At 43.3% G+C, this 25,462-nt stretch overlaps 2 protein-coding genes across 2 annotated transcripts in view; one reads left to right on the forward strand and one right to left on the reverse strand.

The window, feature by feature from the left end:
* Positions 1-25,012, forward strand: part of LOC308464819 (vomeronasal type-2 receptor 26-like) — a gene marked incomplete at its 3' end in the record, with an annotated part of 56,492 nt that extends 31,480 nt beyond the window's left edge. Inside the window, exons 2-5 of the mRNA XM_080984405.1 lie at positions 20,839-21,705; positions 22,087-22,314; positions 22,915-23,041; positions 24,111-25,012. Of these exons, the coding sequence (XP_080840531.1) occupies positions 20,839-21,705; positions 22,087-22,314; positions 22,915-23,041; positions 24,111-25,012 (2,124 nt within the window). The remainder of the gene's footprint in view (positions 1-20,838; positions 21,706-22,086; positions 22,315-22,914; positions 23,042-24,110) is intronic.
* On the reverse strand, positions 1,526-10,039 carry LOC308464786 (vomeronasal type-2 receptor 26-like; the record flags this gene model as incomplete). The annotated part of the gene is made up of 5 exons (XM_080984376.1): positions 1,526-2,427; positions 4,448-4,529; positions 6,657-7,523; positions 8,046-8,337; positions 9,807-10,039. The coding sequence occupies 5 exons, from the start codon at positions 10,037-10,039 to the stop codon at positions 1,526-1,528; spliced, it is 2,376 nt and encodes a 791-aa protein (XP_080840502.1).
* Positions 25,013-25,462: the final 450 nt, after the last annotated feature.

The raw sequence follows: 25,462 nt of genomic DNA on the forward strand, positions 1-25,462 counted from the left end.
ATTTGCGAGCTGCATGCTGACTTAAATGTTTCTCTATGTTAAACGAATTGTGCATTGTTGATGATTAATAGGTAAAGGTACCCCTGCCTGTACGGGCCAGTCGTGTCCGACTCTAGGGTTGTGCGCCCATCTCACTTAAGAGGCCGGGAGCCAGCGCTGTCCGCAGACACTTCCGGGTCACATGGCCAGTGTGACAAAGCTGCACTGGCGAGCCAGCACCAGCGCCGCACACGGAAACGCCGTTTACTTTCCCGCTAGTAAGCGGTCCCTATTTATCTACTTGCACCTGGGGGTGCTTTCGAACTGCTTAGGTTGGCAGGCGCTGGGACCGAGCAACGGGAGCACACCCCGCTGCGGGGATTCGAACCGCCGACCTGAGGATCGGCAAGTCCTAGGCGCTGAGGTTTTACCCACAGTGCCACCCACATCCAGTTGATGATTAATGGTTTAGTGTAATTTTGCAAGTGGTTCCAGGTCCTGTTGTGCATGGTTGTTGCATATAAAGTGCATAGTTAAACTATGGAAGTCACTCCCACAGGGGGCAGTGATGACCACCAGACTAGATGGCTTTAAAAGAGCCCTAGACAAATTCACAGAGGAGAGGGCTATTGATGTCTCCTAGCCAGGATGGCTCAGCTCTGATGCCACAGTTGGAGGCTGCCATGTTCCTGAATACGAGTTGGTGGAAACCGAAGGAGGGGAAAGTGTTATTGTGCTTGAATCCTGCTTGCAGCTTTCCCTTTGGGGCACCTGGTTGGCCACTGTGAGAACAGGAGGCTGGACCAGAAGGGCTATGGGCCTGATCCACTAGGCTCTTCCTGTGTTCTTATGTATTACAGTGTTTAGATCTAGATTATTCTGCAGACCACTTTCAGCACAGATTTACTTGCGTGGCAAGTACCCCCCCCCCCTTGTGAAATGAAGACACGTGACACATTATTTTAGGTTAATGGGCAAAAAAAGGCCACAACTTTATTGATTACAGGAATTGAAAGGTATTGGCCTTAGGCATTGGCTCCTATCGACTACCCGGCATGGAAACCGGGAAGGGTTAACCACCAGCCGGGGGAGTCCTGCTGAAATACGCCAACTAGGATCCCCCGGGTGTCACCGCTCGGGGGCGTGCCTTAGGCCCACACCTCCATAGGCTTAGGACCGGATCAGCTGGAAAAGAGTGCGGTCCCCGGGCGCGCCGGCCTTAAATAGGCTAGGCCACGCCTCCCCGCCCGCCGATTGGCTGGCCGGGTTGGTGACGGGCCTGAGGATTCCCCTGCTCTCGCGGGGGGCTAAGAACCAGCCCCCGCATGCACGGGAGGGGGTGAGCCTGCAACCCCACCTCCTCTCAAGCTCGGAAGTAGCTTTATGGAAAATGCTGTATAGAAATAGCCAAGGAGGCTATTTCAAAGAATCAAAAGGATAAAAGGATGAAAGAGCTGAGAAATAAAAGGAATGACTTTGTCTGGTTTTCTTCCAATAAATGCCAGAAAACAATGCAAAAATTAAAACCATCAACACAAGTTCATTCCTATTTGCTCCTCAGAATTAAGTGGTCTTTGCTGTTCAAGTCGGGCCTCAGAAGAATGATGTACAATTTGGGGGAAAAGATACAACCCAGCAAACCTGCGCTGGAGGCCAAGATGCAAAAGACCTCCACAGCCACCATCTGCTTTCCTTTGGTGCTCAGATAAGAGGGAACAAAGGACAGCCAAACGCTGCAGAACACCAACATGCTGAAGGTGATGAACTTGGCTTCGTTGAAACTGTCCGGCAACCTCTTGGCCAGGAAAGCCATAGTGAAGCTGACCATGGCCAGGAATCCCAGATAACCCAGGACAGAATAAAACATCGCGACAGAACCTTCGTTGCATTCCACAATGATTTCCTCCATCAGAGAGTTCATGTCCACATCTGGGAATGGAGGAGCCGTACAGAGCCAAGCAGCACAAATGCTGGTTTGAACGGAGCAGCAAGCAAGAAGAACCGAGTTTGTGAGAGATTTCCCCACCCATTTCCTCATCCTGGATCCTGGTTTGGTGGCCATGAAAGCCAGAACCACCGTGATGGTTTTGGCCAAGACACAAGACACAGCAATGGAGAAGATGATGCCAAAAGCAGCTTGTCGTAAAGAGCAGCTCACTGGGTGAGGCTGGCCAATGAACAGCAAGGAGCAGAGGAAGCAGAGCAAGAGGGAAGTAAGCAGAGTGTAGGTGAGGTCCCGGTTGTTGGCTTTGACAATGGGAGTGTCCCCATTCCTAGAGAAGACGCCAAGTATCAAAGCTGTGACCAGAGAAAAGACCAGGGCTAAGGAAGCTAAAACGAACCCTAAAGGTTCTGCATAGGAAAGAAAATGTTGGCGTTTGGGGATGCATTGATCTCTGTCCTTGTTTGGAAATTGGTCATCTTGGCATTGGAAACAATAATCCATATCTGAAACAATGAGTGATATATGAATTCCGACAAATAAGGCATTAATTAGTTGGCGAACGTATCAAAGATAAGTGGATATTAACAATAGTTTGTACAATTTTCAGCCACTATGCATAATCCACAATAGGTTCTTCATTTTGACGGGCCTAAGGTGCATGGATTGTTCATCTACTCTGTCCTTCATCTGGAATTAGTGATCAGAAATATTGACTTCGGTTGTACCCTTAGTGGTACAATGTGCAAAATAGTAAGAGCAGACTCACTGGAAAGAACCCAGAGAGATCTTCATGGTGATGGAGAATTCTTGAGAACAGCCACTTTCAGCTCAGAGGCTGGGCTGAAGTCTGTTCTGGGTAAGGAGACCATTTTTGGCTCACACACCTAAAACTATCCAGTCCTAATGATGTAGCATGTAGGAAGCAGGCAGATTACACTAGACACATTCCACACCCATTTCTACAGATCTCACTTGTAAATGTTCTGGATCTAGTTTCCCCAACTATCTCTTCTTTCTTCCAGATATCAGTGCAGCTGCTGCTCTCTTTAGGAGTAAAAAGTAAAGGGACCCCTGACCATTAGGTCCAGTTGTGGATGACTCTGGGGTTGCGGCTCTCATCTCGCTTTACTAGCTGAAGGAGCCGGCGTACAGCTTCCGAGTCATGTGGCCAGCATGACTAAGCCGCTTCTGGCGAACCAGAGCAGCACATGGAAATTCTGTTTTCCTTCCCGCCAGAGCGGTACCTATTTATCTACTTGCACTTTAATGTGCTTTTGAACTGCTAGGTTGGCAGGAGCAGGGACCGAGCAACAGGAGCTCACCCCGTTGCTGGGATTCGAACCACCGACCTTCTGATCAGCAAGCCCAAGAGGCTCAGTGGTTTAACCCACAGCGCCACCCGATTTCGCACTCTTTAGGAGTACTGAACTAATAGAAGGAAAGAGTTGAAATTATATTAGGAAGCATTTTACAAATTAGCAGATTATGTCTCTTACCCATTTGATTTGAAATCATCCCATGTGGACACGAAGCACAATCATAGCAACAAAATGGCAACCCCTCCTTCTTTTTTCTGCTGTTGCCTGGCTGGCAGCGATCATTACACAAGGCAAGGGGCAGCACCTAGCCATAAAAAACGTTGAAAATGTAGCTCTTGTGCCTTCTAAACAACACAGTTTTAACCAAAGAGAAGAGATCAGCTGCCTGATTAACATTATTCCAGAAAGGTGTGTTGTATGCCTAAATAAACTGTAATGTAAATATTGGGGATGAATAAGAAAGGATATTGAATTTTTCATCTGCATAAAGATGGAGGGTGGAGAGAGGACAGAGAAGACAACAGACTTAGAAATACAGGGAGTTAATGAAGAAGGTAAAATAGGAAGTACATACATTAACCTCAGAGAAGCACCACAAGACAATCTTCTTTCAAAACAAATGGGCAACTTATCCTCTCCTTGTCTTCTGAGCTGGAAATCTCACTTGGTTCAGCATGATTTACTCCTACATTCATGTGCAAAGTATTAAAATGTTATACTGAAATCCTATATATCAGGGATGTGGAACCTTTGGTCCACCAGATGGTATTGGACTCCCCTCAGTCTGAAATCCAGCCTGGCCAATGATCAGGGAGGAGGAGAGTTGGAAGCCAACAATATTTCATTTGCAATATAGTGGAATATATTACCATTCTATACTTTCAAACCAGAACTCTAAAGATGATCTACTACTTACCTCATGTATGATGGGAGAATAACTTGTTGGACATGGGTTATACTTAAACAATTTGCTTATTATGAAAAAGAATGTCTACATTAACCTTATAATTTGTATTCTTAATAACAATACCTCATTTTTAAAAATCCAATGGTCCCACCTGATTAAAAGATCTGTGCCATGTGATGGCTCCCTCATCCACACTGAAGTTTACATATTGTGAATCTCGTGGAACTATCTTTCCTACTTTCACTCGGGAGAAGGTTTGGTTTGGGAAAGTAACCCAGTTAATAATATCAAATCCACCTGCTAATTCCCCATTCTCATCAAAGGACACTAAGTCACCAGCACTGTTGTTAAAGGAGATACTCCTCAAGAACGAGTGCAGCTAGGCAGAAGAAAACAAAGGCAAAGTTTAAAAAGGAGAGCTTTTATGGATTATAGAAAGGAGAAAGTATCAATCCACATATTTCACCACAATGGAAAGTAGTCAAAAACTGTGCAGTCTACATCATTTGGAACACCTAAGTATTTCTAGCAAGTACAGCTGGCCTGCCACTTGCGTGAGGGTTCAGCTCTGGGGTCCGTGTGCAAAGCCAAAATGGTGCCATGTCAGGAAGCCCTGGAACTGCCCCTCCTGCAAGGTGGGAGAAGGGGGCAAAGAAATGGGGGCAGCTCATGGTGGGCTTTCCCTGATCTCCATTTCTTTGTTTACTTTTCCCCACCAACATCAAAGTGACTGTAACTTGCAGTTCCAATACAATCAATGAATACCACTGGGAGCGAGTTAAAAAACTGTCCAGGTAATTACATTTGAAAATAGCCCTATATGGTCCTCTTTAGTGCAGAAACAAATGCAGGTTCTAGGAAATAGTTGCTGTTGGTAGACAGAATGAGTGGGCAGTCATGGGTAGAAACAAACCTTAATATTTTCAAATGTTTTCTTAATTCTTTATAACACCCTTTCTCTTGCTCAATCTAGCACATTTATTAAGTGGATAATGAAACAGGTCTAGTTTCAGAACCATTTTTATATGGAATGGAGCATGGTGCTCAGCATCTATACAGGGGTGTTTTCCCCCCCAGTACTCATATTGCAATTTAATTGGGGTGCTGAGAGACAAAAATCAGTGGTTTGTGCCCTGCCAAATGGTGAGATAATGCCCGTGGAAGGTTCTGGGGAGGCTCTTCCTAGATACAATCTTTCTGAAATTAACACCTTATGGGGCCTAATTTAACATGCCTCCTTCTTCACCACTCCTGTTATATCAGAATCAGAAACACATACGACAGCAGGTCATTCTGCAACTCCTCCCACGACATTATCAAGTCCCACAAAAAGGTGACATTTCTGTGGGATAAACTGCAACAGCAGATGCTTCTACATGCAACTCCTGCAACTATTCCTGCAACTGGAAGGGAAGAACAGGCCCTGTCTTGATTGTGGCTCCTTCAGCTTGAAGGAAAAGGAAAACAGTTAAGTATTGAAAAGAATGTGGTGCTCCTAGAATGGTATACAACGGATGAACAGGTTAAATCAGTGATGATTAAATGGGCAAAAGATTTAGGGCATGATATACAAGTGGCAGATTGGGCAGAGGCTTTGGAAAGAGATCTGAAATTCACAGCTTGTTGTACAGTGAAAGAAAACTATATGAAAATGATGTACTAGTGCTGTTTGACTCCTAGTAAGTTAGGGTTAGGGTTAGTTCAAATACCTGCTGGAAATGTAAATAAGAAATGGGTACCATTTACCATATGTGGTGGCCTTGTAAGAAAACAAAATCATTTTGGGAAATGGTATATAATGAATTGAGGGGGAAATGGGGGGGGGGGACTTTTGTTTAAAAACCCAGAAGCTTTTTTATTAGGAATTATATGTACTGAGATCCCAAAAGAACAGAAAAGACTATTTATGTATGCAACAACAGCTGCAAGGATGTTATTAGCCCATAAATGTAAAGATACAACAATAACGACCAAGGAAGAATGGCAAGCCAAAATGCTAGATTATGCCAAAATGTCAAAATTAACTGCGAGACTTAGGAACCAAAAGAAAAGGACTTTTAAAAAGAATGGGGGAAATATGCCTAAGAGATTATTGTAAGCAAATCCAAACATTACCTGGACTCTACAAATCACTTGTAAAGTAAAGAGGTTCATTGTTAATTTAAATAAATGGAAATTGGGCAGAATGTATTGATATGCAGTTTTTCCAAAAAATAAAATAAAATAGAAGGACCCATGAAAAGGAGGGAGGGAGTAATGAGATTCAGAGAATCTCATGAAATGAGTATATAAACGTTGTTGATATAAACTTGTGTCTGTAAAAACCAATAAAATATTTCAAAAAGAAAAGAAAAAAGAAAGGAAAGAATGTGGGAATTGTTAATGCTGGAAGAGGGTGTGTTTGTGTGTGTGCGCATGTGTGCGTGTGTGTTCATTCTAAGGACTGTGTGTCATCGCCCATTAAATTAGCCCCAAGAAAATATTTATTCTGAATAGGAAATCTTACCTGCCAAGGTTGCAGTTTTGGAGGATCGAGCCCACCTCTGCCTGCCATCATTCTGCGTTTTGACCTGGATGAGTGCATCTGATGTAGAGAATGTGCAATGGCATAAACCGCATTATAGATACTGTAACTTTGGCCAGTCATGGTCATTTCAAAAATATGCCCAGGAAGGCTCTCCAGACTCTCATGGCCAGTGCAGGTCTTTGTGTTTTCCTTGCTCTCATTGGAAGCAGAAAATAAACAGTTGAATGCCTGTTGCCAAAAAGCCTGGAGGAACCCATCTCCCTTTGGAGAGTTGGGGTTCAGGGTCTGAAGGAATTCTTTAAATCCCTGGACTTTCTCTGTGTGAATTGCAAAAGACAAGGCACCATCAAAGGCTTGTATATCATTATACCTTTGCATTGTTTCTGAAGAGAAAGCCCACTGGGCTGTCAAAATCCACACGGTGCCTGTAGACTTCTCTGCAACATCTTCAGCTACTGAATAGAAATATTGCATCCATTTCACAACTGTAATGGTCTGAGGTTCTGCACACAGAACAAAAATGGTAACTTCTGAGGCCATCAGGAAAGAGGACTTGGCCCGAAAGAGTTCCAAGAAACTGAAATGATCTAGACCCTGAGATATGGCTGGTAGTTTTTCATTGAAAGCTGAACAGACTCCATGCTGGGAAAGCATTGGCACTAAGCTTTGCATAAAGGTCTCCCCATTTTCATCATCGGATGCCACAATTCCTACCCATGTCCACTGGAAATATAGAAGTAGCCTGACAATCCCTGCATATTGATATTTCTCATTGGGCACCGTTCGGTAGAATGTCTGGGGCTGCAACTCCGGGCTTCTCACTGGAGCTAATACACAGTAAGCAATCTGGAGGAAGAAATCAACCCCACAAGAATTGGAGAGTTAGAGCAAACGGTCCCAAGTATCTGCTTAAAGAACAAACCCATGGGAATTTCTCGACTCCATTTATGGATGTATGTTGATTCCACAAGAACATTATGCATATCTCTAGCAGTTGTTGGTGCAGAGGAGGAGCAGGGTTTCTCTGACCTCTTGCAACTGGTGTTGTGCAGCTTCCTGGGAGCAGGAGGAAGACTCCTGCTGCTTCATTTGCCCTGTTCCAACCTCCCTGCTGCTTCCCAGTGACACATGGGAGACAAAGTCAGGCAAGCACCAAAGCCCTTCTCCTCCAACCACTACTGCATGGACACTGAAATATTACTAAAAAAAACAAGGAAAGCGACAGACTTTTGTATCATTTATATATTTTTTCTTTCTCATTTCTCATTTTCAGAAAGATGAACCAAAGCTAAAGGAAGTATTAAAAACCAGGGAGATAACTATTGTACCAGAGGCAGAAGAGCTTGACAGCCCCCACACTTACTATACCTGTGGAATCTTGTAGACGCCTAAGACAGTAGCCATGTAGAGAGAGATGTCAAAGTCAAGTCCCCCAATAATAGCTATTGTATTTTTCTTCTTCTCACATTTGAAGTTGGGGACAATCCTTTCTGTGATGGACAGAAGTTTCAGGGTGTTCTGATAAGTCATCCTTGCATTTGTGTAGCTATCATAGACATGGAACCCAAAGGTCATATTCGGTACGATATTAGGGTTCTCTTTTATTTCTTTTACAGCAAACACCAGGGAGAGAGTATTCTGGTAGTACTTCAATACTTCACTAAAAAAGAGTTATACTGTATGTCAGAGGTATTTTCCTCCTCTTGCTCTTAAGCAGGTTGGTAATTTCCTGAATCACATGCACTTACAAAAGTTGCCTCATCTTTCTCTTAACTCCTTATTTCCTTTCAGCAACCAACGGACACTCACTGGATGAGAAATTCCCAAGTCAGAAATTCTGACTGGTGCCTCTCAGTAAGTGTTTGGTGTAGGTGGGGAGTAGAGACCAGAGCACATCAGGTGGAACAGGATTTTTTATGGCTGTACAAAATAATACTGTAGCCCATGTTAGTCACACTCAGAGAAGGGCCAATATGATTAATATATCAGACTAATTTAGATGTAATAATTTCATTGGGCCTCCTCTGCATTTTCCTTACTTTGTTTTGCAAAAACAAGTTAGCAACTGCTTTTTTATTTTATTTCCCTATATGGTTTGCATTGTATAACAGAGAATATAATCCCAAATCTATGCTATTCATGTGTCACAGCATCTGTGACTGTCAGATTAAATGATAGGACTTCCAGTTAAAATGGCGTCCGAGGCAGCAGCTTCTCGCGGATCTCTGACCCTATAGCTCAGCTTTAAATGTTCTAAATGCTTTTTCGTAGTCCATTAATTTTAATTGTAGACCCCCTCTAGTTTTACTTTATTGGCCTATTTTATTGTTTTATTGTCGGTTGCCGTGCTGGCCTGCTATTACTGAAGACATCTCACCAGCTGCAACACCTCACCAGCTGTAATCTAAAAGCAGAGAGAGTTTAGGACGAGTTACTGCTTCACAGAGAAGGAACACCAGATGATACCACCAGCTCCAGAGCCCAGCGTTGTCAGAGAGGAATTATAGAACGACTGCAATCTACTCTAATTACTGTGAGCTGCTCCACCCCTTAGACTCCCCTCTCCTGCTTTCTTCTGAGTTCTGGTAAAGCACGAGAAACGAGACTGTTGCTGCTTTTGAGGTGGAGGGGGTGGCGAGAAAACTATCCCAGCCCACTTTGTGCTAATCCAACTGAACTCTTGTGACTGGCCACAAGGCCAAGGAAATTACCTGTTAACGAGCCTGCTCACTACACCTAGCTCCATTTGCCTGTCACTGAGATTAAATGATAGTGATTGTAAAAATGAGGATCAAGATTTGCTGCAATGGAAAACCGGATGTTAATGGTGTGAAAGGAAACACAGAGGGAGGTTGAGGATGAAGTTGGGAGAAAGCGGTGAGAGCCATGGGATCAGGTGATGAGAAAGCAGAACAGGCAGAAGATAGATACCCGAAGAAGTGGAATAAAGCAACAAAGAAGAAGATGACCAGATCACAATGTAAAAAGAAGAAAATATATGTTTAACATTCCTACTTGACAAAAGTCACATGGAAATGTGTTCTGAGGACGCCATTGTATGTTTGGTGTAATTGTAGCATACAGGAGCTCACCAAGAGTACACTGTGAAGGATATGGTTTTTTCCTTACAAAAATTCATCTATAAGCTTTGTGTTTGGGTGCTCATGGAAATCGATTTCTTCAGGTACAAAGCCGAAATAATTAGCAATTCCTCCAATGATTAGGTCCCCTTTCTGATAATTCTGGTATGGAAGCTGGAAAGGCTCCATCATGGTGCATCTAGCAGAGTGTTCCTTGCTCTCAGCTGGAGGCAATTGTAGCCACAGGAAGAGAAGAATCTGCAGCAGGAATGTTATGACCATCTTGGAGCCAACAGGGATGCCAAAAGTCAGATTTCTATCTCATCTACCATAAACTGCATTACAAGAACATTCATTTAATGACTCTGGATTGTTTTGATAAAGGGAACATGCCAATGATCTGATCCATGAAAACCTGCATGTTCAGAATTTCTCATGTGGGCTCTGAATGACACAGGATTTATTTTATATACACTTTCACGGCCTGATAAAATGTACACGGGGTTTGGCAAGATGGATGATAAAACCCAGCAATTTGAGATAATTACTGGTTATTGAGCTCTGTGACTTACAGTAAGATCAAACTAATAATGCACATTTGTTACTGAGTAGTTCTCTTGTAATTGTGAGTGCCCCAGGCAAGCAAGCAGTCCAGCTGCAAACTGGTGACCTGAAGGGAGCTTCCTAGTTTTCCCAACACTCTTCTTCAATCACACCTGCTCCATTTCCTTCAACTGTACATGTGTCACCAATGGAGATATGATATTCAGGATTTTGGACCACAGGGATGTTTCCTTGTCCACATATTAAGGGAAGGGAGGAAAGAGTTAAAATAATACAGGCTCCAGTTGCAGGTGCAAGAAAGAGTCTTACATTTCCTTACAGAAATAGTTAGTGTATGCAGACATCTGTTTTTCTAAACACTTCAGAAATCCCATATTGCATGGGCTAACAGCTGAGACTGACTACTTATTCTATATAAAAAAATAGATAAATGCATATGGAAGTAAAAAAAAAAAATCCTTTGGCATCTTAGAGTTGGAGAGCAATGTGAGAGACCCAGCAGGTGACAATGAATTCTGTAAGATATTTATTAAGGTTTTTTGAAATATTACAGTGAAAATGAAAAAGAAAAAAGAAAAATACAAAATAAAAACAGTTAAAAACACACATATTTTCTATTACTTATTTTCCTTTAGCTTGTTTCCCGGACCTCCTCGTACCTCCCTTTTTTGTATTCCACTTCAATTTATTGGTTCAGCAAATCCTTACCATTAGATTTTAACCCATTTATAACCCTTTTTTCATATTCTCTTAGAACATTACAGCTGGAAACCACTTAATTACTATCCAACATCATTCTATCATTCATTAATTTTACAATATTTCTGTAAATAGTCTTTAAATTTCTTCCAATCTTCTTCCACCGACTCTTCTCCCTGGTCTCGGATTCTGCCAGTCATTTCTGCCAATTCCATATAGTCCATCACCTTCCCAGCAGGTGACAATGAAGGCTTAAATGCAGTGGTACAACTTGAAACATACAATACAGTGGTACCTCGGGTTAAGTACTTAATTCATTCCGGAGGTCTGTACTTAACCTGAAACTGTTCTTAACCTGAAGCACCACTTTAGCTAATGGGGCCTCCTGCTGCCGCCGAGCCGCCAGAGCACAATTTCTGTTCTCATCCTGAAGCAAAGTTCTTAACCTGAAGCACTATTTCTGGGTTAGCAGAGTCTGTAACCTGAAGCGTATGTAACCTGAAGTATATGTAACCCGAGGTACCACTGCACATGTGGTTGTGGCATGTGGGAAGGGAAAGGACAGTAAGATCATGCAACTGACAGAATGACTGAAGGTTAAGTTCCAATATATAAGATCCTTCCTGAGTTTTCAATGTTACCCGACAGTGGGAGAATGGTCTCCCTGGGAAGGGGCTGGGTTTTGCCCCTTTGGGGTGTGTCTTTGGGGCTGTCACAATGAACTCCTGAACTTCAGAATTCACCACTGCACCACTGGTCAAGAGAATAAGAAAGTGTTGTATGGTGTTTGGGTGAGATATAAGAATGTTTTGGAAAGAAAAACACTGTTATGGCTATCCCCCACCAAAGCAAATGCCCTAAAGAAAATTAATATGGAAAGGAAATGGGGCACTTATAGAGATATATTGACTTTTGCTGGTGCTGGTTTTAAACTTAAAAAATTAGAAGACATCAAGGACTGAGTACAAGACTGCGAGTAGGCCCAGTGAGACGCGACAGGACCTGCTGCTGCCGCAGAAAGATCCAATGGGGCCTGCCGCTGGTAGTCCTGCCAAGGCTCGGCCCCTCAAGATGGCGGGGAGCTCCCAGTATATTTGGGGTAGGGGCTGAGGTGTCCTCAAAGTCATCGAGTTGGCACCTATGTTTCTGTGATATTAAGGGTTGTGTGTGCTATATATAAATCAGGAGGTGAAGTTTTTCATGAACATTGTCACCTGCAATACTTGAAGGTCAAGATACAGCTAAAAGAAGAGAACATGGGGCACAGAAGAAGAAAAAGATGGTAATCCTACTAGGTGATGGTGTGTAAATCTGCGCCTTACCCCAAAGAGGAAGGAACACATATGTTCAGCGATGATGACCTAGATAAAGGCATGGGATTAAATTTCCGTTGTGTACTCAAGATCACATAGCACAGAGTGTTAACTTCTTAAAACCACCTTGCAGTCATGGTGTCAAAAGGGTGTGATTGTGCAACTACGTTGATCTAGGAGGAGGTGGTCCTTCAAAAATCCCTGTCTTGTGCTGCTCAGAACATTAAATATCATTACCCAGGCAGTTCCATTATGTGGCCCATGAAAGCAGCAAAATAACCAGACTGTACAATGGTGATGGGATAAAATCAGGACAAATCTTTGTTGGCAGCAGCAGACAGGGCAAGGGTTGGCATGGCATTGGGTCCCAGGATCAGTTCATCATTCCACAAGCCACAAGTTGATGGAATGGATCCGCTGGGTTTGGATCACTCCAAACGGGAGTTGGCCAGTGTTGAACCTTGCCGTGGTGCAGGCCAAGCAAGCAAGGTCTCCCTTGAGGACCAGGGTTTGCCGACCAGGCAGATACCGAAACCATGCTTGGGTTTGCAGTGGTCAATCCTCTCCCCAGGCCCCTTAGGGGGGACCCTCTATACTATGTTGATGCTGACCAATGCCATTTCCATCCTCATGCAAACAATGTTTTCCAGCCTAACAAAGGAAAGGCATAATTTCACTGAGGGAAAGGGGGGGGGGAGCCAATCACGTTTGGAGAAAATAAAATCCTTTCTGGCCCTGTCAACCAACGACCCAAAATTGCCCAGTGAAGACTCTAACCTGAGGGTGGGCAGGCGGGAAGCTCTGAAAGCTCCAGGGGAAACAGCCTTATACAGGCCTCCCCTCCCCTCTGCAGCAAAGGCTTATGGGACAGCTTTTCCCCAGTAGCCCATCACACAGAGATGATACTGGGAAAAACCTTGCCCAGTATTTTGCTGCACTCTATGGGCCACAACACTTCTGGGCACGGAGGGGGGCTTATGGATACTTTGAATTGTGCGTGCAAATGTCCTGGCAGCCAGTAAAATAGCTTGAATGGCAGAGCCACATTCTTCAGATCATTGGCACTGGGCAACAGCCTGGCCGCAGCATCCCAGCCTAGAAGAAGTTTCCCAATACTTTTCAGAGACAGACCCACGTTCATGGATGAGTCCAAACCTAGTGTTCAAATTATAAGCATTTCATTGTGATGGGATTCACATAGAATATTTGCCTTGTTAAGTGAGAAACAGTTTGTGTGTGTTGATCAGCTCTGCCTGAGTGTTTCTGGGCCCAGTTAGATATTGTTGATATGATTAAACTAAAATGTGGCAGACAGCAGATGAGAGAAAAGAGCAGGTTTCTCTCTTTCTTCCTGATTGTCAGCTGCTTGCTGAAGTTTGCTTCATAATTAGAATGCTGCGGCTTTCTGCTGTGAAAATTACGGCTAATTGCAGAGCCTTGTCTTGTTTTGCCGCCCATTTGGGACTTGGCACAAGGTGGAAAGCACAGCGTCCAGGTAAACACAGGTCACAGTTAATACCATGTAAAAGTCAAAGCGCTGTTTACAATGCAGCACAGAAAACTGTATGGCAAATGCTATTTTAAGGTTAGTTGTAATACTGAATAATCAGGAATAATGATGATCTGTGAAAATTGCACCTGTATGTAGCATATGCGATGGCTGTAAGGGCTCTCCGTCAATTATCTCTAATTGCAGGGTCTTGACACAGTGTTTGCCGTTGAGAGAAGCCCCTGGAGAGTTCGCTCCAAATGACAAGAACAGCATTCAGTTGCACAGGTTTACACTAGTGCACGTACCAAGGCAGAACTGAACTTTAGAGGGCTGATTTAACGCAGATCAGAAAGTTTTATGAAACGCTGCCCAAGCAGTTCACTGTTTCTTGCAATCCAGCTAGGCCACTCCTATTTATGTGCCCAAGTCCAAAGTCATGCGCCATGAAATGTTTAATTCTGTCCCTTTAATGCATCAGGTCAAGGGTGAGGAAAACACAGCCCCAGGGTCTGAACAGGACTCTCTCTGGTCCCAGGCCACAGACCCCATGGGCCCTGATTCACAGGCTGTATCCGTTGCTAGTTGTACTCAGAGTAAACCCAGTCAAATAAATGAGCATGGTTGTGTTGGGTGCACTAATATCAGTGGGGCTAAGCAGACTTACTAGCATTAGATCCCTGGCTGGAATATATACCTGAGTTCTGAGTTCTGCCTCTTCCTTGTCTGGATGGACAATAGAGAGAGGTGCTTGTAGGAACTGGCCTACTCTACAAAGGTAAAAGTCACATCCACTGTTCCACTCACTTATCCCTCTGGCTTGTCTCCCATTGGAGGGTTGTGTGATGAGCCCTGCAGAAAGGACACTCTGGGACACTCCGAACCACCACCATGCCACTAACCCCCCACTCCGGCCCACCATCACCCCTCCGCTGCCTTTACTTTTGCCCATGGCATGACAATTTTCCACCTTCCCATTTCGACTCTCTGGCATAATCTAGCAATTCTAAAATATAGATGCGCTTTTACTCTCGCAAGATTGAATGTCATGCCCTCAGCTGGATTTGAGCATAGCTGTCAACTTTTCCCTTTTCTTGCGAGGAATCCTATTTGGAAGAAGGGAATTTCCCATAAAAAAGGGGGGGGGAGTTAACAGCTATGGACTTGAGGGACGATTCCAAAAGATTCCACACACAAAAATGCTTATGTCCCTGTGGAGATGGCAGTACCGAATTGGTGGCGCATCCCCTTCTGGCTTGCACTCTTTATAAAGACTTGAGGAATGACCGGTCCCCGCATAAAACGGGGGGCGACCTTTGCGTGGACGCACGCAGCCCTGGATCTGGAGCAGCCCCATCAGCATAGGCTTGGCTTTGCCTTCCCTCAGGTGGGATACCTGGAGGTCTCCGCCTACCTCAGTCAGTTGTCCAATCCCACCTGGGGGAAGCGTTGCCAAGGAGACCAGGCCAGGTAGGGGAGGGATTACCTGCCCACACAATAGAGGGAGGATCTTACCTGGGAATCCTCACTTGGCTCCAGAGCTTCTCCCACCCTACCCACCCTCAGTTAATGCCATATTTTGCAGGTTAACTTTTCTTCACAGGTTTTTCAGGTTAACTTTTCTTACAGGTATGCGGGCGCTGCTACGTTAAGGTCGCTGTCAAAGGGCCGGAAAGGAATTTCCCTGCATTGGCAGGTTTTGCCTTTCCCGTAGCAAAACGTCACAACTTTGGCGGTATCAGGCCTTGGGCGGAATCCTTTAGTCCATCTTCCTCTTTGCGGCGGCGATACCAGGGTTCCCCGTTAAAGGGGTTTCTGAAGGGAGGCTTTGACCATACGCCAAGAGGTCGTCATTGCTCTCCCCTGCGGCGGCGTCGTAACGGGGGCGGCTATCTCTGCTTGAACATATGTTCTCCAGAGCCGGCCCATCCCCCCCCACACTGGATAACCCTGAAGCTCCCTAGGTCCCCGGCTGGGGACTGGGGAGGGAGAACGCCCAATGCCTGAGCCAAGGTCTACCCACATTTGAAATTTAATAAAGTTGTGGCCAATTTAATCCCATAGCACGTTGTCTTGAGTCGTTATTGCACATGACGGGGGGACCGCGCGGGCTCTGGGGACTCCGCCTGTCCACGCAATGCGGTTATCACCCCTCTTTTATTGCCCATTCCGGGTCGCCCAGCCATTACCACCGTGTCCTTTCTCTTGGCAGATCAAGATGAGTAGGTGACAGCAAAGGCTGCAAGGTTTTTAGCTGGGGCAATTAGAATAAGATCCACTATTTGACTATTGATTCAAAACCCCAAACTGTATTTTATATAATTGACTTTTTATTTCTATTCTTTGCATATCGTATTGTTGTTTTACTGCTATGGCCGATGGCTGACACAAATAAAGATTCATTCATTCATTCATTCAACAGACAATATAATAATACAATAATAACAGCCCCCCTCTGCACAGCTTTAACAAGAAATAGATTGAGCAAAGGCCTGGGTAAAGAGGAATTACCTAAAGACATATAATGATGGTGCCAGGAGAGCCTCTCTGGGAAGAGTATTCCGCAGTAGGGGAGCCACCACAGCAAAGGCCCATTCTTGAAAAGCTAAGAGAACCATTGGCAACTGGACTGAATTACAGGGGCCCCAAATATGTACTTTCGGTGGCCTCAGAAAATCAGCCTGTTCCTTGTTCCCAGATGTGTACACAGAAGTCAAATTCTGACTGTAAGCTACTTGGGCTAGACTTTTTCAAATTGCTAATGATGCATACTGCAGAATGATAGGACTGTGGTACCTTGGTTTAAGAACATCTTAGTACTGTGGTACCTTGGTTGTCAAATATACAGTGATACCTCGGGTTAAGTACTTAATTCGTTCCGGAGGTCCGTTCTTAACCTGAAACTGTTCTTAACCTGAAGCACCAGTTTAACTAATGGGGCCTCCAGCTGCTGCCATGCCGGAGGAGCACAATTTCTGTTCTCATCCTGAAGCAAAGTTCTTAACCCGAGGTACTATTTCTGGGTTAGCAGAGTCTGTAACCTGAAGCGTATGTAACCTGAAGTGTATGTAACCCGAGGTACCACTGTAATCTATTCCGGGAGTCCATTCGACTCCCGGAACTGTTTGAAAACCAAGGCATGGCTTCCAATTGGCTGCAGGAGCTTCCTGCACTCAGTTGCGGAAGCCATGTCGGACGTTCAACTTCCAAAGGATGTTCGAAAACCGGAACACTTGCTTCCAGCTTTTGAGTGTTTGGGAGTCAAAACGTACGCGTACCAAGGCATTCGAGAACCAAGGTATGACTGTAATGTATAATATTTTTTTTTAAAAAAAAAGGCTTGGGGCATGCTGGTTTTTACTTTTCCCAGACATGTACACAGAAGTCCAATTCTGACGATAAGCTACTTGAGCTAGGCTCTGTTCCTAATTGCTAGGTTTGCATGCTGCAGAATGATAGTACAGTGGTACTTTGGTTTAAGAACAGCTTTGTTTATGAACAACTTGGATTAAGAACGCTGCAAACCCAGAAGTAGGTGTTTTGGTTTGTGAACTTTGCCTTGGAAGCAGAACACGTGCCGCTTCCTGTTGAGTGTGTTCCATTTGTAAATTGAGTCTCCCGCTGTATGGGAAAGCAAGCCTTGGTTTAAGAACACTTTGGTTTAAGAACGGACTTCCGGAATGGATTAAGTTTGTAAACCAAGGTACCACTGTACTGCATAAGTAAAAAAAAAAAAAGTTCAACAACTTTCTGGGTGTCCTGGTTTTACTTTGAGAAATATGGCACCCCTAATATCAATTTGTTATTGATACAAATATGGGGTCAAACAATACTGGGAAGTCAAGTGATGAAGGAGATGAACCCATCTTCAGGGTGGGGGACAGGATGGGACGGGACTGAATCTCACATACACTCAGACTTGACTCTACGTTTAAACCCAGACCTTCATTTTCTGCCAACTAAGAATGATCTCTGGGAAAACTTAACTCTTGCTCAGGACTAAGCAACGCTGCCTACTTATTATCTCTCAAGGAAGACAATCATAGTCGTACAATTCAGGGGGGAGAGGCTTTAGCAATTTGGTCAGGCATGATGCAACTGCAGAAACGAAGAACACACTGAGGAATTATTCCCATCATTGTCAAAATTGCTGGCTTCCATCCTCTTACATAGTTGATATACACATTCTGTTTGGATTAAAAAACAATAGCATCTTTTAAAAGGCATAACAGCTTCCTATTGTTCACGGCTACATCTACGCATAGCCAGGGTTCTGCCAGTCTTTTGTATCATCATTCTTCTTTTACATGTTTGGATATGATTCCATGCAGTTTTCAATTTCAAGGAACATTCTTTTTGTGAAATGTGAACTTCCTTGACTAGGCATGGTTTAGCACATGGTTTAGCACATGATTTAGCACTTTGTTTAACTGTAATGCTGCTTCACCATAATGTACTGTCTCGTCTTTGGAGTAACTGTCATGGGTATAACTACTGACACATGAAGAACCATTTTTAACTCAAAGACCAAAACGCTAGTGCATAGATTACCTAACAGCCCCCTATTCAAAGGATACTTTAGCCAAACTGATAACATCCGCATACAAGGCTGTAGTGGAAACATGGGAATCTACATTGGGAGGGGAAGATTTCTCAGCAGGATCCTGCTGGTGCTGTTTCTGCTGTTACTTCTGCTCCACACTATATGCAAGGCACATTCTATTAACTGCAGCATTTATGATGATCCTCTTCCTATTGCTCACGAATTTTACCAGCCAGGAGACCTTGTAATTGGAGAGATGGTTTCCCAAGTCATATACTTCTCTAATATCCAGTCTTTCAGGGAACAGCCTTCACAGATACTGATTGATGAACCTATGTAAGGCATTATTTATTCCCTTCTATCCGTGTATAATATAATCAGACTGAAATGATTGAAAACGCATCATTACGCAGTACTATGTTTCATATTTTGATGTTCTTCTTCATGGAAACCCAATAAAATTGTAAGGGGGGGTTAAGCATTCTTCAGCATTATGGAAGAGGTATGAGGTACTCAACCTCAGTATGAGAATGATGGGCAAGGGTGATATGGGCAGACAGAGAGACAGAGACAGGAAGCCCCCAATTTACATGAGGGGTCATGTTCCGGGAATCATGCCGAAAGCCAACGTTGTGTATAGTCAAAATAAATCGGGTTCAATGGCAGATGGGATTCCCAAAGTCTTTTTTCCCAGACACCCACCCCCTTTGCATTAAATTCTTATTGTTTTGTCAGGTATGTAAAGCTGAATACAGATTGTACGTTTACTGTATTCATTTCTCTTATTAACTGTTTGTACTGCTACTAAATTTTCCTTTGCAAGCCGCACTGAAATAAACTGTTCTGTGCTTCTTTTCATGATTTAGTAAGCCTTTTAGAGCATTTTCACATGGTGGATCATGCCTTGTCACTGCCTCCCTATTTCTGTTCTGCCCAAACTTTGTTCCTTCTCAGCCTTGAGGGATGTGAGTTTATGTCCATGTGCACCTTCTGATTCCTCTCTATGGAACACAATTCCTGCTCTTTTCTGTCTCTCCTCGCTTTTGCAGTGCAGCACTTTCTCCCCGCACTTTTCCCTCAGATTGCTCCACTCCTGCTCTCTGAGTGCTCCATTTTCTGTTCAATTGCTCAGTTGAAGATCAGAGCCTGGAAAAGTATTCAGAGCAAAGAGCTTTGCTCTTCACATTCCATTATTTAGTTATATGTACTTCTGGGAGGCATACATCTCACAACATCTCATGGTGAAGTAAGCAGTCAGCAAGGGAAGGGATCAGAGGCTCTGTGGCCTCAGTTGATGTTCTCTATGGCTTTCTTGCACCTATGGGCACTGTGCTGGCATGGCCACACCTATTGATTTTCAATTACTTGTTTTTATTGTCACAAAGAGAAACTCCCTTAAATGCAGAGAGCATTTCTCCTTCTTCTTCTTCTTCTTCTTCTTCTTCTTCTTCTTCTTCTTCTTCTTCTTCTTCCTCCTCCTCCTCCTCCTCCTCCTCCTCCTCTTCTTCTTCTTCTTCCTTTCTATTCTATTTCATTCTGTTGTAATTTAATTACAGCTCCGTGCCAAAGAACTACCAGCACATCCTGGCCTTAGCATTTGCTGTCAAAGAAATCAATGAGAATCCCAAAGTCTTCTCCAACATCTCTCTAGGGTTCCGCGTCCTCAATAGCTACTACACTGCAAGGATGACCTACAAGGCCACGCTCAACCTGCTTTCCACACAGCATAGATTTGTCCCCAACTTCAAGTGTCACAAGTGGAACAATCTGATAGCTCTCGTTGGAGGATGCATCTCTGAAATCTCTGCCAATATGGCCACCATTTCAGCAACCCACAAGATTCCACAGGTAAATCGGGAGCATGGGTGTATGGGAAATACTATCTTGATTTTGATAAAGTTTTGACAAGGTTCCTGCAAAGTTTTATTCAGGAGGGCAGTTTGGATTAGGATTAACCAAGCAGTGCTGAGAGCCAATAGTCCAGAAAACTTGAGTATTTGTAAATTGAAGTGGAATGGAATTATTGTTCCTAGGATGTAAAGGATTTGAGTTTCTATGGTTTCTTTCTTTTTCTTCTTTACTAGACCTAATACACAACTGAAAACACATAATGTAAGCAATGGCTGACAGAACTGTGCAACTTTAGTCCAGAGAGGAAATGACTAAGGAGGTTAATATAGTACTCTAAAATACCTTAATGGCTGTTATAGAAGAGAGGAAATATTTGTTGTCTACTGCTCTATAGGGCTGGACTAGATATTTTTAAAACATTAGGAGAAACATTAAGAAATTATCAATAATGAAGCACATTATTGGCTAATCTTCCACAGTGTTTTCCCTAATTTGAAGTTTTCTTCTTTAAGAACCTATGCAGACATTTATTGGGAAAGCTATGTCTCTGAAGTACCTGTGAAATCTATAGTTTTGCAGTCTCTCATAATCCATAAAAAGCCCCTCATACACTCTATTTTAGCTCACATATGGATCCTTTTTGGCGATACAGGATGCAAACAAGCTATTCCCATTTTTATACCAGATGGTCCCAAATGAAGCCAAACAACACACAGGAATAGTGCAATTACTTCAGCATTTCAGATGGACATGGATTGTACTTTGTGCTGTGGATGATGACAAAGGGGACCAGTTTCTACAGACAATTTTACCACTACTCTTTGAGCATGGCATCTGCTATGATTTCGTAGTAAGATTAGAAAAATGGAATTATCTAGAGGAGATGATACGCTTGGCTTTACAGCACTGGGAAAGTTATGCAAATGCGTTTGAGACAAAAGCTAATGTATTTGTGGTTTATGGGGAACCTCCATCCTTTCAGGTTTTGAGAGTATTATCCTTTATAGTACCTGTAATGGGATGGCCACCTCTGGGTAAAGTGTGGGTTGCTACATCTCACTGGGATTTTGATTCAGTGTCTATTCAGAAAGACTGGGAAATACAGATGTTCCATGGTACTCTATCCTTCACAGTCCACTCAAGTCAGCCATTAGGGTTCCAGAAGTTCATTCAGATGGTAAGACCCTTCTGGCACAAAGAAGATGTATTCATCCAGGACGTCTGGGAACAGACTTTCACCTGCTCCCTGAAAGCATCTAATGGACAGGAGGTGGAAGCCGAGCAGAAAGAACCCTGCACTTTGGAGGAGAAACTGGAGAACCTTCCTGGGGTTTTGTATGAAAAACAGATGACTGGTCACAGCTACAATGTCTACAAAGCTGTCTATGCTGTGGCACATGCTTTGAACTCCATATACAAATCCAGCTCCAAACATAGCAGATTGGCAAGAGGAGAGAGATTTGCCTTTCTGAATGTGCAACCATGGCAGGTAAAGACAACTCAGAACTTCTTTGCTTTGCCTTCAGCTGCCACTGATCTCCTGGCTTTTCACCTCACCAGTCCCAATGTGCTCCAGCCGTGTCTGGTGGCAAGAGCCACAGATATTAGCCTGCCTGACCTGGTGCACATTTACTCAGAGTCAACATCACTGTCATGCTAGCTTGCCAAATACCCACAATAGGAACCCAACTACCGATCTGGTTTGCTAGACATTTTCAATCAATGTATCCCCTCTAAAGACCGTTCTTTATGTAATTAATTTCATGTTAATGATAATTATAGACAAGTGGAAATACTTCATCACCATATATACTGCTTTAAGAACAGTTATTCATGTCATTAATTCCATGTAAATATTTCAATATTCCAGGTCCATCCCTTTCTGAAGAGCCTTGTATTCAACATCAGCACTGGAGATATGGTGCACTTTGATGAACATGGAGAACTGGTTGAAGGTTTTGACGTTACCAATTGGATCACTTTCCCCAATGGCTCACTGACTAGATTGAAAGTTGGACGACTGGAGCCTCAGGTTCCAGCAGGCAAAGAGTTAACCATCAATGATGAGCAAATCGTGTGGCATCCATGTTTTAATCAGGTGAATTATAACTGCAGACTCTTGACTCCATAAAAGGAGAGTGTTTCCTTCTGGGCAGCTCACCATTCCGTCAGTTCTTGAGGTGCCCTATTGTAGATTTAATGCTTTATGATCCTTGACCTCATAAATTGACCTCTTGAATCAAACTTTAACATAAAGCAAGGAGTTCTTTTTGCCATCTATGCCATTTAATTTCTTTATGAAAAAGGTTATCACATAAGCCAGTTACAAAGCATTGGAAAATAAAATATTTTATTTTGCTAAAATGTCACAGAATATCATTACTTCATGTAGTGATTTCTGGAAGGAAAAAAGATGGACCTTGCTCTTATCTTCAAGATATCTTTATCTTATTTCTACAACTTCATATTTTGGGGGTCTGGAGGTGACATTGTCTTTTTCATGATCCACTTTCAGGCTGAGCCTTAGACTGATCAAACCTAGAGATGAAGTTGGGAATTGGTAACAAATGGGCGACAGAGGAGCTGAGCCAACTGGTTCATCCTCAGTCTCTCTGCCCCTCACATGAGTCTAATCACATGGAGGTGAAGGACTGAAAAGGGCTAATCTGTTGTTGCTCATCTGTATGATTTTGCACAGGCGCTGCCCCTTTCTGTGTGCAATGACAACTGCAACCCTGGCTTCAGTAGAAAAAAGAAGGAAGGAGAGAAGTTTTGCTGCTATGATTGTGCTCCGTGTCCAGAAGGAATGATCTCTAGTCAGAAAGGTGGGAGGCAGGCATTCCCATGACCTAATTTATGGGATTTAATATATATATATAAATAGGCTATTTATTACCTTTGTTTGGAGAATGCTGATGAATGCAGAGGAGCCTAATACAAAGGGGATTTTAAGAAACAATTATCTTGTTGTTGAGTTGTCATTATTTAAAAAAATATTCTTGGTTCAAAGTTATTGAGCTTTTACAGGATTTTTAAAGGATTTTTATTTTTTTAAAAACCCCTCTACTTGCCCTACATCCAGGTTTTCCCAAATATTTTGCCGATTCAGCAAAAATTCACCTGGACGCCATTTTGCAGCCTGATTCCCAGATGTGTCAGGGAAAACCCGGATGTATAGCAGCCCTACATTAGACCGATCACAATTTTGCCACCTACACAACTCATGGGACATTGTGAGGATAAAGTAGAGGGGACGAAGTATGCCACTTGTAGTTCCTTGGATATAAATGTAATAACTAAATGTAGATGAATGAATGGATGGATGATTAGACGCCTATCTGAGATGGGAAAATGAGCAAAGTGCCCCTCGGTTGCCAACAATTTCCCAAGCAATGAGGAGGTCCTTTTCTGGTTCCAGCCAACTCTAAAGCCAGGGTAAGAAACCTTTTGCATCCTCAGGGCCTCACCCTGTTCTGTGCAACCTTCTAGGAGTACTTGGTGGGTCCTGAGGCAAAAGTGGAGGGAGCAACTAATGTGAGTTTTAACTTGTACCGTGGGCTACTTTCTATACACACGTCTCTCAATCCTTCAACTAGACACCAAGAGCCAGGCAAATCAGCTACTGGTCCACTAGTTCAAAAACCATCCAAAATGCAGTCTCACTTACTTTCAAATTATAAGATTCATTATAATAAATTCAAATTATAAGATTCAAATTATAAGATTTTGTGAAAGAACTGCAAGAACACAGAAATAGACATCCTCAAACCTTCTTGTGGCTGATTGCTTTTGACTGGCATTACCTAGTGTAAAGGCGTACTTAAATAACTGTTTGTGTTTAGATAGATGTTGGTCAGCATTTTGAAATACTTAAGCACCTCTTCCCTTTTTCAGATATAGACGCTTGCGTCAATTGTCCAGAGGACCAATATCCCAACATGGATCAAACTCAGTGTGTTCCCAGGATTGTGAGCTTCCTCTCTTACAAAGAAAATCTGGGGATCATCTTAGTGGTGTTGGCTATTTCTCTCTCTCTCATCACAACTTTAGTACTTGGCATTTTCCTGAAGCACAAGGATACTCCCATAGTCAAAGCCAACAACCGGACCCTCACCTACATCCTTCTCATCTCCCTCCTCCTTTGCTTCCTGTGCTCCTTGCTTTTCATTGGACGGCCTGGAAGGGTGCTCTGTCTTCTCCGACAAATGGCTTTTGGTCTTGTTTTCTCTTTGGCCATTTCCACTGTGTTGGCAAAGACGGTCACTGTGGTTGTGGCATTTATGGCCACCAAACCAGGATCCAGCATAAGGAAATGGGTGGGGAAAGGCCTGACCAATTCAATTGTCCTCTTCTGCTGCTTCATCCAAGCTGCCATTTGTGCTCTTTGGTTAAGTACTTCTCCACCGTTTCCAGATAAGGACACACATTCAGTGATTGGGGAAATCATACTTGAATGTAACGAGGGTTCAGCTTCCATGTTTTACTCTGTCTTAGGCTACATGGGCTTCCTAGCCACCGCCAGCTTCATAGTAGCTTTCTTTTCCAGGAAACTCCCTGACAGTTTCAATGAGGCCAAATTTATCACTTTCAGCATGTTGGTGTTTTGCAGTGTTTGGTTGTCCTTTGTGCCAACCTACTTGAGCACCAAAGGGAAATACATGGTGGCTGTGGAGATCTTCTCCATCTTGGCCTCCAGTGCTGGATTACTGGGTTGCATCTTTTCCCCCAAATGCTACATTATTGTGCTAAGGCCTGAGCTGAACAGCAGGGAACAAATGATAAGGAAGAAAAAATAAATTAAAATACAGATTAATCTCTTTCTTTGACTCTTACTCATATTTCATCAGATATGACAGTAATAGAAATGCCATTGGAATTGCAGTATGAGTGTTTGATGCATTCCCTCCCCAAATTCAGTTGACCCCATCTCATGTTGGCCTTGTACTCACATAAAGAATGAGGCATGACTTTGTTTTTGAGGATTTATTTCAACAGCCAATTTTATTGTATAAAACTAAAACATCTTTTATGTGAACTAATTCCCAACCATTCCTGATCCTATATGAGCATAAAACCTATGCCTCAAATTTTGAGCAAGCTGAGGGGCAAAACCAAAATTAACTAGATTGACTGTGCCACACAAATTATGATCATCTCTTCCCAGCACAGAGGTTTTGAGACACTGAGTGGTTTAATGGGTCAGATTATGGGAAATATTCCAAGAGGTGCTTTTGGTTTTGGGGGTT

The sequence above is a fragment of the Podarcis pityusensis genome, assembly GCF_964106645.2.
Source record: "Podarcis pityusensis genome assembly, chromosome: 16".
In the NCBI taxonomy this organism is placed as follows: Eukaryota; Metazoa; Chordata; class Lepidosauria; order Squamata; family Lacertidae; genus Podarcis; species Podarcis pityusensis.